Below are 12,442 nucleotides of genomic sequence, written 5' to 3'. Positions count from 1 at the left end.
TGGAATGTTTCGGGCACTATGTTTGAATATTTGTGCATGAGATAAATATCTGTGTCATTACAAGTAGTAAGGGAGGATGTCAGTAGCAGTCAAATTACACTTTAAGAGATGTTTTAGAAGATATAGAAAGAAATTATAGTATTTGTATGATATTTCTATATTTTATATTAACTTAATGAACCCCTCCCCACACACACATATAATTTATTTTCATTTAATGCTGTTAAACTTTTGAAAATTGGACTTGGTTTACAACCCCCCCCCCCCCCCGATAACCCGTGAGCCCCCCTGCAGATCAATTCTAGCTACGGGTCTAGGTAGGCCTCTAATTTAAATATTGTATAGTGGTAATTAATTTTACTTTCTTAGAAGGATTATACATCTTGTATAATAAATTGTAATATACGGAGAAATTCATCTTCAGGACTTCTTTACCACCCTCCGAAATTAAAATTCTACCCAAATATGGTTCCTGTGAAACTAAAAGTACAGCTCAACCAAGATGAGAACGGAGGCAAACTCGCGACCTAAATTTTGACATGTACTTTCCCATTGCACTAATATTTATTGTTATTAATTATATTTTCTCTTGTACAATGTTTATTGTTCTTTAATCTTAATTTCTGTAATTTACCTATCACTGATAATGTCAGGATAGTGACTAACCTGCATATACTTATCTTGTAAGGGCTGTTATCATGGCAATTACAAGTGTCCTTTGTCTTGACTTGGAAGTTGGGGCTCGGTTTTTGAATAGAGTGATCAAGTTGAATTATAAGAAGTTTAATTTCATTGAGTGAAATGGATTATATGTTAGGCATATAAGTATTTAGTTTGCAAAGAAGTAAAATAGACTTCCTTTTTCTTAGTGCAAACTTAACTTTGATTTTTATTTCAAATAACAGAGAGATATTACCCCATACCCTGAGAGGCATCACGCGAATGCTTTCGAGTCTTTCATGTGAACTGATTATTTGCTCTTTTAGTTAAATCATGTTCTTTTGACCAAAGAACGTGTCAATTTGACAGTCAAGATCTTCCATTGCAGCACGACATCTGCAGGTCACAGATGAAGTAAACAATCTGAAGTTACCGAACCTTGTGACAGAAAGGACCTCTTTATTCTTTGAAGTATTTATAGAGGAAGCTAAAACAAAATCTGAAACCATTCTGAAAAAAATATCTAAATGAATGGACGGACGATCACATTTCAATTAACTTCATCATAGGATCTCACAAATGAAAGTAGTTAATGACACAGCAGAATGTGGCATTGACTCAATCCAAAAGTATAATGAACTCTGATAAATAGATGAAAAACAGAAACAGTTCGTCTTCGTAAGGTAACAAGCAAATTTAATGTAGTAGGTTCCTAAATGCACAGTTCTTAAATAAGAGATACATGCAACTTAATTAGATAAAAAGTGTAAAAATTGGGGCGACCGGTAAATATTGTTTGTTTGAAGTAAAATTTGGAATGTTTTTAGTTACATGTCAAGGAATAAAAAAAATACTTGTGGAGAATGGAAACTCGTATATCTGGATTTGTGGACCACCGTAATGTATTAGTGTGACGGTCCTGTCACCCAGTCATCAGTTCATTGTCGCGATTAACCCAAGGGTAGAAAAGGAGCGTAAAATAACCGACATAGGTAGAAAGAAAGTATACGTGAAAAAATGAAACCCAGATAAAGCCAATGAAATTTGGGCATATTGGGACATTGGAGTTTAGGAATTTTTGTACTTAGCGTCAGGAATTGAACTTGCATTCGATGATACTGTACTCACCTACAAAATACTGTCCACAGTTCCCTCCCATAGACATTTCAATAATTGTCTCCTTACATTTTCTAGGTTATAAAGGATCAGAAGCACGTTAAGTCAACCCCCTGGGTCTTATTCGTGACTACTAAGCTCAAGTTCCAGGAACAATATTCTATTTTTTTTTCGGCATAGATTTGGTACGATTTAGTGGCAAGTCAAGGAGTCACACTTTCCTGAAAAACAAGTGAAGATAATATAACCATCTGAAAACGGCCAGACGAATATATCTGAGTAATCTTTTCTTCAACTCGGATCAAAGCTACTTGCTGAAATGCTCTCTGGATATTTCATCCATTACGTGATTAAGTCCCAGGGCAAAATATTGAGAAGCGTTCGCAGTGTTGCTAACTACAAAATTATAAATGTACAGTTACGAGAAAGAATGTTCGTACGACACAGAAAGCTGAAGTAATCAATCTATCATCCTTGAAGGAGTGCAACCCAGAACACACAGAAATTTGGTACCTTACATAACTTTGTAGGATCTATGTTTCACTGTTATATATTGTGAAACATAGGCGATACAAGCAGAGGAAATGAATGTTGAATATAACAAACGTAACAGAATTGATTGAGAAGTAAAGCTCGGAGAAAAAGTTATCGAGGAAAAGTGTTTTATTGTCCTTATTTGGAAGCGAAGATCGTTGTGCTAATTGGTTTACAAAGCTCCCGGGACCACGGGAGAATTCACTAGGTGGGGCTGTTACAGGCGCAAGGCGGGCGCATAAAGGCAAGTCAATTATAAACAGTACACGTTCATTGGCTGACGAATGTGAGGAAAATATAACAAATAGAAACTCAATTCTTTTCTAAATTTGGCACCCAAACTATAATGGAAGCCGAATAACATTACAAAGTACGTTTATGGAAACGATGCACGCATTTTCCGAGTTCTTGTTCACATCTTCTCACGGCTTCATGACTGACTTGTTCAAACTATCCGCTTGGCGGCGCTAGTAACTTCCGCATTAAACTTTCAGACACAAATGACGAACACGAAACACCTTTGGCAGTTGATTTAAATTCCAGTTTTATCCCTCCTTGTTAGAATTATTCGAACTATTTTGTTCATTACGTGTATCTGCGGAAGTAAAAGCAGTGTTGTACTACTATAGACGGTTTGTCACACTGAGTCTAGACTAAAGTAAGCAATATATTAGAGTGCACAGTTGCAAATCCGTTTCGAAAAAAACGGAGGCTATGTCTTAGCACCACTGGAGTGATGAATGATTAAACAGAGGGAAAGATAATATTTATTCTAGGTGGAAAATAATCTTCATCGCAGACGGCTTCTTAAATCAAAGCAATATTTTATATAATCTTCGATGACTCTTCAAATTTTAATCACATTCGTAAAAAGTACCAGCAAATTATTTGTCACCATGATCATTCACTTTGTTTTAAGCAAGGCGAACTTCAAGAACATAAAGAAAACAGTTGATAGCTTCAGCATTTCATTCCTTAAAAGCACACAATGTAAGAGAAAACTAAATTAAAATAATGAATGAGAAATTGGCTGGTATTATTTAGTACCACTGTACTACCCAGATGGCACTAGTAGTGATCTTAGTTTCCTCCTCGTTCTAGTTGACCATTCCCGAACTAGAAATAAAGTATACAGGGTGAGACGGTAATGTTGTACACTGTTTCTAAAGGTAGTGATTGCTGCCACTACAGTTTTAAGCAATCCGATTGGAGGACGTGTTCAATTGGTTGACGTGACGTCACTGGTGACGCTAGGTTAGGTTAGGTTAGGCTGGGTTGGGTTAGGTAGAAGAAGAAGAAAGAGTGTTGTGGTACTAATTCCAACCGATTCTAAACGGAAAATGTGTTGCACATACTACCAACGTGGCTGCACTAAAAACGCATGGCGCGAGTTGAAAATTGGTGCTTTTCGGTGTACCTGAAGGTAGGGGAATACCCGGGGGACATGTTAAATACTTTAAACAGCACAGGGGGGGGGCGAGTGTGTTAGGTTCCGGGTTCGAATTCTGGCCTGGACATGGTTATTCCTGTGTGTGAATGTTTCTTCATCGGTTGCATCTAGTGACCATCCATCTTCGGCGTCGCGACTAGTCAAAAAATAGAAAAGAGACGGAAATGGTCAAATGTACCCCCAAACCATTCCAGGGTCCCAATGAGTCTTGCACCAGACTCAGACCTGTATATTCGAAACGGAAAACAAATTGCATAAACTTCAAAGGTAATGACACGAAAACTAACATTGCAAGTCGAATTGTGGAACTTTGAAAATTCGTGGTGCCATCCTAGAGGGGTACTCGAGGGTATCTCCAACATTTTCAATGTGGAATTGGGTCAAGTGATATCTTGCAAGGTATGTCCCATATGCAACTTTGTGGAAAAACTTTTTGGTCTTAGTGTACATCTTTCGAATCTACGCACACCTAACCATTGCGACCCACAAAGCACGTTATCAAATCAATTCGCCAACTCCGACAAAGTTAATTACACCGTGCGGAGAGAGTGTTGGTGAATATGTGAACACTATCTCACACTCCCCTTGAGGATCATATACATCACTCACAGCCGAGAGAAATGACATCTGCAACAGAAAACAACTGAAAATCAGCCCCCCCCCTTTCCCTCTGCAACAATACGACCACGCATGTCCCGCAACAACCAATTACCATTTCTCAACAATGCTAATCCCGCAGTATTTATTCTGGGTTGAAGTTTTATCCGCATGCTCTCATTTCTTCCAAGTACATAGTCTCAATTGTGATTTGTCGAGGCAGACAAGCATCATCACAACCCACGGAGAGGGGTAGGGGTAATATAAGGGAAAATATCCACAGGGTTATCCTTACTATTCTGTCAAGACGGTGCAACGTGTTGAGGAGAGACAATCTGTTCTGCAAAATGGCTTCACTGACGCTGAAGGTAAGTCAGCAAGAGATCATGATTTTCTTGTGCCTGATTACATTTTAGAATTTTAATACTTTTTCAGTGACTTTTGTGGGGTCAATACTAATGCTGGCTCCTGATTTGTATCGTTTAATGAATACTTGTATTGCGAATAACAATTTCTATAAAAATTCTGAATATGTAACAAATTGTAATAGTAGGCAAAATGTCCATCACTGTGTTCATTCATGGTCGGTTTTTCAATGTAAGTTTAATATTCAAGTTAGAAAATAACTGGAAGTTTGTGAAAATTTCAGGTTCTCAATACTTACAGTTAACGAACTGGAAGTTGTGAAACAACATTGCTGACTCACAGAGCTGTCCAAGGTAACTTAATATAACAAAGCTGTCGATGTTCTACACTTGACAACTTCACGGTTAGATTAAACAACAAGTAAGTCACTAAATTGTTTCACCAGTATAGAAGAAGACTTGATTTGTTTGGCTGAGTGCAACCTGTTCATATAAACCATGAAATCAAGTAGCCTTGTATTATTTCCTAAAAACACATAGAGAGAGGAAGATGGACAATTTGCCTTGCGGCTGACTGATTGTACAGCCAAATGGTATGCGAATTGTCCACAACCATTTTCCACAGTGTGATGATTATGAACTGAAATACAAACGACAATAAGCAGACAGAATTCCATTCTTTAAAACAACACAAGATGTAATAGAATAGAATGAAAATAGAGATGAACAATTTGCCTACTATTATCTTTGCCTTTGTCTGTACATTATGCAGGACGTTTTCGCCCAAAAGTCCCTTTTTTTCCCCGCTAGAATATTACTCTGACTTCTCGCGTAGCCGAACTTGCAAAGCTGTACAGTCCCGATGGATTTTTTTTAAAAAAAATCGGTGTTGGCCTAGCATCGTGGGGACACTTAGGATGTCACTGAAAAAAAAAAAAGCAGAAGGACAGTTGTAGCAGCACATCTAGCTTCATGATAACAGGCAAAAGCCAGGTGTATCTGCGTGTAGTAGAAACAAATTAATATATTAGAAATTCTACACTGAATCTAAGCTCCATAAAAACTGATAGATGGTGTTTGTAAGAGAATGTGAATTTTTTCTTGAAAATATTACTGTTTACAGCTGGATTGCCGTTGACATTCAAACTGTATCAAAACAGCATTGAGTTGTTTCTTTTACATTTGTATTTGCATTGTCTGTGTCGAGTGAGAAAATTATTAAGATCACCGTACATTGTATTCTTAGGTCAAGCTCAGTAAATTGTATACGTAAGATCAAAATACATGTGTTTCGGACATTCTCCAGACATTCTGGTGAGGTCCAGACTCTCTTTTCGGATTCGTGTTACGAAGCCATAGGGAAAGAAGTAACAGAAAAACCTGGGTGGACATCTTGATTTTGGTGTGACTCTTTCAGGAGCATTTTTTCAAAATGGCTGCTTTATCTCTTTCCTACAGAAAGTCGAACATAGAGTGAAACTCTAGTATTCTGGGTTCGAGGAACATAAAAAAGCCATCCATTTTTCAAGCGGAGTATTGGATCCGTCCTTATCGAAAATGGCAGCATCGTATAATTTTAATGTATATTTTGATCTACAGTGGTTCCGGCCAAAGAATGGACTTGGAAATTATATTTTTATCTTTTCTGTCGAAAGCGGGGTGGGGGGGGGGGGTCACATGAACCGCTGAACCAATCGGCTTTGTCCAGTTGCCGTGGCGAAAGGGAAATCTCGTGGTATTCTGCGTTGCCAAATTTTTCGCTTCGAGTCGTTTTCGAAACAGGTGGCGCCCTCAACAAGGCCAAGCCTAATGGTTGCCACCACGTAGCAAGCGAATGGGTCTACGATTACAGTCCGGCCAAGGGAAACGAAACTAGATGGAAAGTACGATTCCAAACGCGAGAGGGGAACCAGGTAGAACACCACCCTGTGGCTTTTGCTTGCTAGGGTTCGCTTGCTGTGTTTATTACTGCTTTCTGTGTCTCTTACAATTCGTAACAAACCGTTTCGAAGTGGAACAAAGAAAACTGTGACGTTTTGGTCCCTGCTGCACATTCTACAAAACGCCCTCGATACAATACAGAATGCCAAAAACCATTCAGTTACTACATTTTCTTTATTGTATTTATAATACTTTGCATAATAATACTATTATTAGTGAATACTATCCTGATTACTGCTGCGTACATTTGTGCTAATTATACGATTTACTAAGGTGACCAATTTAATTGAATGATCCGAAATAAAGGTACTGGTTTACAAACAAGTTTATCTACTAATGTGACGTAATGAATACTTTCCTGATATGTTCCGTTTGCTTATATAGTATATGAATTGTTATTTTTTTCACTCTGTAGCCTTACATAATTCGTAAACATCTCTACGCATTTTGGCGGCGACGTTACTACGTTTGAAACTTCATTGTTTTATCCACAGCAGACGATTTTCACGGAACCCGCATCTTGACCAAAGTGCCGTCACCCCTATTTGGCAATGAACACGTCCAGTTGGCGCATGCGCACTTCCGTCCATGGTCTCGGCTAAGGCAGCCACTCAGTACCTGCCTCTTCCTAAAATGTGAGCGAAGAAGGCATGTTGACAGGAAGAGGTGTCGTGTACGACTGGACAAAAATCGTCGTGTAGCAACCGGTAGTAACACCGCTTTTCTCCCCTTGAACTGGAGGCGGGAAGTCTGGATTTCCTCAAATCCGTTCTTTGGCCGGGCAGACTTTAGCTGTCTAAAAAAACCTCGAATTTAGACTTACAATGTAGGTTTTCAGGGCTAATATTTTTTTTATATTTAGAGCAGTACTTAATTTCAATGGTTTTTCATAGCTAAAATCGCCACTGTTCATTAAAAAGAAAAAAGAGACCGCCTCCTCGCCTCTTTTTACATCATATTGTCATGACAACGATCAAATTAGTCACGACACACTTTAAAACACATGTAACATTGCAGATTTAATGTTTCGGAGCCAGTAGCGGCGATTGGGTGCCAAAACTGGAGGCGCAAAGATAGTACTTTCTCTTTGTAGAAAAAGCTTAGCATTAAGAGGCCATAGTGTGGGGACAAAAATGGCAAAAAGTGGGGCAACTGACCCCTGCCCTCTCTAATCGCTGGTACTGTTCGTAAATAAAGTCACCTATTGTGCTGTCCTAAGCCAGTTTACAAGGAACAGGCAAAAATAAAAAGGGAGAAAATAGATGGGGAGGGATAGAGAGAGAGAGGGGGGGATACAAAATAATAAATCGAAAGGGATAACAAAACACCGAGAAAGATTGAGGAAAAGAGAATATGCAATATACAAGGCGATTTAACATGAGACATCTAACACTAATGCTAAATCGTTAATTTTTAATCCTATACTAATCAATATTACACACAATCGCGTGCGCGGTCACTAACCATTATACAAGCATGTTTTTTTTTTTATGGGACCGGCAGCTACGAAGCCAGAGGTTCGAACTCTTGTCAAGCAAAGGGGAATTAAAACACCTCACCCAACATAGGGTTAGAGGTCCAAAAGGGAATTTTGGGGGCAATCGTAGGGAAATCTTCAGTCTGAACCAGAACAACACTGGAAATAAGACGGTCAAAAGTGAAAATGGAGTTTCTTTTTATTATTTTTATTTTTGCAAAGCTTTGAAAAAGTATTTGAAAATAAGTTGCCGATTTTGGTTCCTGAGCTTGCATGAATTCAACATGCCAAAAGTTTATGGGGGTTTGTGAACCAGTGTCGTATACTGAGTAAATGATTTGGGCTATCTCAGTATGTCACGTGGTCCTAGGCTATGAATAGAAATAAGTTTACCAACTCCTAAGAAATCAGGTTGCCAACTCATAAGAAATCAGGTTGCCAACTCATATGAAGTCAGTTTGCCAACACATATGAAATGAGGTTGCCAACTCATAGGAAATCAGGTTGCCAACTCATAGGAAATCAGGTTGCCAACTCATAGGAAATCAGGTTGCCAACTCCAGAATCATCATCATCATGTCACTGATATGAATAGTAAAATTTACAATTTCTGATCGATATTTCTCCTGAATTTTATTCTCTAGACTTCAGGCTTCGCAAATAGCCTAGCTAGCCTAGAATATACGCTCCTGTTGTGAACCCTAACTAGGGTGACCATAATATTTTGACCCGAAAACGGGACACTCCAAGGAGATCACTTTACCCCCTCCTGAAAATTCGGTAGTGCCTAATTACAAAATTATTGTTATCATTAACGTATTATTATTATTTATTAAAGAATGGATCTCATAAATGATACATATAATAAATAAAATATGATCTCTCATTGTCAAAAGGTAGTAATTATTATAATCTCGGTATACCTAACTTTCATAGCGTTTCTGGTCCCTTCTGACCAGTCTTTGATGTTAGTACTATGTTGAAGTTGAGGAATGCCAGAAGTATTTACTTGTCTTTGGAATTTGTGCCAAAGCGCATGAATTTACATTCTTGTTGTAAGTACGTAAAGAAACTACATGCACTCTTGGCCATGCTTATTCACTGCTCTACAAATAACGGAAAACACACAAGACAATACAACCTTTTTTTTTAGCATGAAATGTCTCAAATTTACACTTGGTTTTCAAGTTAACTTCTAGATTTTTGTACTAAAACGGGACAAATAGTGGTTTTAATAATACCGACGGGACGACCGGGACACGACTCTGACACGGGACTGTCCCAGTCAAAATGGGACGTATGGGCAGTAAACCTAACCCCTTTAGGTGTGGCTAGAAAAAAACCGGACTGATGCTACAAAATCTTTTATGGGTTACTTTGTACAATACGAACAATATCCCCTTCAAAGTACTTCCCTGCACTATCGTTACACCGCTCCGTACGAACCTTCCATTGCTGGAAGCAGTGCTGGAAATCATTTTCTGAAACCATGTTCATGACCTCCGTCGCTCTTGTTTTCATAGATTCTACGGTCGTAAATCTGGTTCCTTTCAGTGCTGATTTGACCTTTGGGGAAAAGAAAGTGCCACGGAGCTAGATCCGGCGAATAGTGTGGATGTTCTAACACTGGGATCCCAGGCTTGGCCAAAAAAGCCTTGACTGACAATGGCGTGTCGGCAAGAGGATTGTCCTGATGACTTGCTTTTCCACAAATCAGGTCGTCGTCTTCTTACTCGCTCACGAAGGGTCGTCAGCATCGTAATGTAATAATGTTGGCTGACAGTTTGACCTTCGGGTACCGAATTCGAATCAATTCACCGACATTTGCAATGTTTAATTCAGTTTTTGACGTGCAAGGTCGTCCAGGACGCGAGTCGTCCGCGATCACTTCTCGTCCCTTTGGACCTTTGAAACCACTCAAACACTTGCGTGCGTGATAAACATTCATCTCCGTACACTTCCTTTAACAAACCATGAGTTTCTGTGGCGGATTTTACGAGTTTCGTAAGAAACTTCACATTGATACGCTGTTCCACTTTCACACTTAACAAAGTTTCCGACGAAGCACAGATGTACGGTTCACTTCGTCGACAAGCTACAGCGGAACTGAACGCAGCGCACCCTGGGCAATCACATAGTCGATAGGCAGGATATCAGGCCATCCACTCATGCACCGCTTGACCTTGACGCGCTTGCCGTTTGTCGACAGCAACATCAATCCCGTTTTTTTATAGCCACACCTCGTATATGGCTGCCAGGTGAAGACTGTTCGGAGTAACTTCACTGACTTACTGCTTAAATGATGAAATCCCCCATAAGGTGAACGTTCCGACTAACCAGTCTTCTAGATTGCAACGGAGATTCAACAGTGTGTACTTTGGCCTTCCTTCAGTTGCTTCACCCTAAGTTCATGGTCCACAACGTGCCGCTCCACAGTTTTGAGCTGAAGAACAGAAAACGTTTGAATCTTGTTTGTCCACATGGGCGTCCGAAAGGTGGGACCGGGGGGGGGGGTCCCCCCTGGAAAACGAAGTCAACCAAAAATTATATATTTCACACATATAATTTCATTTCAGCCACAATAATGTGTGTTAATTATTGCACGAACATGATAAATTCAAATTTAAGCGATGTTTTTTTTGAGGGATCAACACTATTATTGGGGAAAATATGCCATGTTGCACCCCCCTGGAAAAAAAATACCTTCCTTGCCCCTCCCTGGGGAAAATCCCTCGGACGTCCATGTTTGTCGATGGGAGGTTTGTAGATAAACACTAGGTGAGAGTGGGGGGGGGGGGTCCGAACCACGTGTCTCAGGAATAATAATAATGTTTAAATTAAAATAATTATATTAAATAAAATTAATACTAAATACAATACATAATATTATATTATTATTACACGAATAGGTAAAAAGACTGTGTAAGAATAGAGATATAACAGGGCATATTCATTACGTAGCTTACCTGTAGTTAAGATCGGAATAATTTACATAAAAACAAATGCCGTGGCAATGAAATTAATGTCAAATACATGAATTATTGAATATTTATCGAATAACAAAAATGATGTTACATGTAGTTCAAGAAAAGTAAGTTTCCGAGTAATATTTTATGCATATTGAATAGTAGTGTACATAAATGTTCTTCGTAATGTCATTGAAAGCCATATGATCCAAATATAATCCTTCCCTTCCAAAAAGTTCAAAGGAAATTATTACCCACCGATTATGCAACAAACACTATTTTCATTACTTAATTGTTGAATCTAATATTATAGCTATGCGACACTATATATCGAATTTGTGAGGTTACTCAAGTCTTGAGTGGATTGCAGGCAAACTTGAGATCTCATGCAAAAGAAAATTTGCTAAAAACAGTAATGAAAATAACAGAAATAGCGGAGCATGAAAGATAAATTTTAAACTTCCAAATACGAAAGTTACATACCTGCCATCTAGCGACCAGTTAAGTAATGAGCTTTCGTTAGCACGGTGGCGCCATCCTACGTTGGTTTTCTGAACTCGTTGGAACTGATAGGTTGAATTGAGAGTTATCTTTGCGTATTTTGCGTATGAAAGCATGAAACGTATGATAAATTTAGTTTTAAGAATACCAATTGCCGAGATATATATTTTTAATACACGTCGCATTTACATGAACTATAAATAATATTCCTAACTTACTACACATTATTATGTACAGCGGCAGGAGGATCAACCTTTGAAAAAAAAAACCACACACACACACACATTAGCCTGGCCCAAACAATTTAGTTACAAGTTCACAAAAAAATCTTAAATACTCCGTTCCTAACACTAGGCGAGGTATTCTTTGCAACAATGGGAGATTTCAAGAGAACTGAACTTTGTTTGGAAGAACTAGAAGAAAACTTATTTGTTTTTTTGTTTTCTTTTTATTATTAGCTTCTTTGCAAACTTTACATAACCGCTTTTTTTTAAAAAAAAAAAACACAGGTGTGTGTGCCCTGCCATGCATTTTGTCAAGTTATACCATCAGCATTCTTTGTTTCCCGTTCAAGATTCTCCGAATTATGTAAAGACGAACTTGGTAAATATGCAAAAACCTATATCCACTGGCATACGAAAAGGAGAGGGCTGGTGGGGCTGCAGCCCTCTCCGAAATGTTGAGAAAATCAGCATTTTCAAATAGAAAAAGTTGAGAACTCCGGGGAAAAAAACAGTGATAATGCGAACACCCATTTAAATGAGCTCGTATTGACTTTTTTTTAGAGTGAAAAGTTCTAAATATACGAAATTTCTTGTTGTTTATGTCGCCACCA

The 12,442-nt window shown here is 38.6% G+C and overlaps 2 protein-coding genes across 5 annotated transcripts in view; one reads left to right on the top strand and one right to left on the bottom strand.

Moving 5' to 3' along the window:
* fray (oxidative stress responsive kinase frayed) overlaps positions 1–12,442 on the bottom strand; it is a 223,264-nt gene that overhangs the window by 98,092 nt on the left and 112,730 nt on the right. The gene's annotated exons all lie outside the window — the stretch shown is intronic.
* Positions 4,665–12,442, top strand: part of LOC145981143 (uncharacterized) — a 235,530-nt gene continuing 227,752 nt past the window's right edge. The window contains exon 1 of the mRNA XM_083114268.1: positions 4,665–4,725. Within this exon, the coding sequence (XP_082970394.1) occupies positions 4,705–4,725 (21 nt within the window). The 5' untranslated portion in view covers positions 4,665–4,704. The remainder of the gene's footprint in view (positions 4,726–12,442) is intronic.

The sequence above is a fragment of the Lepisma saccharinum genome, chromosome 29 (genome assembly GCF_977018435.1).
Source record: "Lepisma saccharinum chromosome 29, izLepSacc3.1, whole genome shotgun sequence".
Taxonomy (NCBI): domain Eukaryota; kingdom Metazoa; phylum Arthropoda; class Insecta; order Zygentoma; family Lepismatidae; genus Lepisma; species Lepisma saccharinum.
This window is presented reverse-complemented; position numbering and strand designations above follow the sequence as displayed.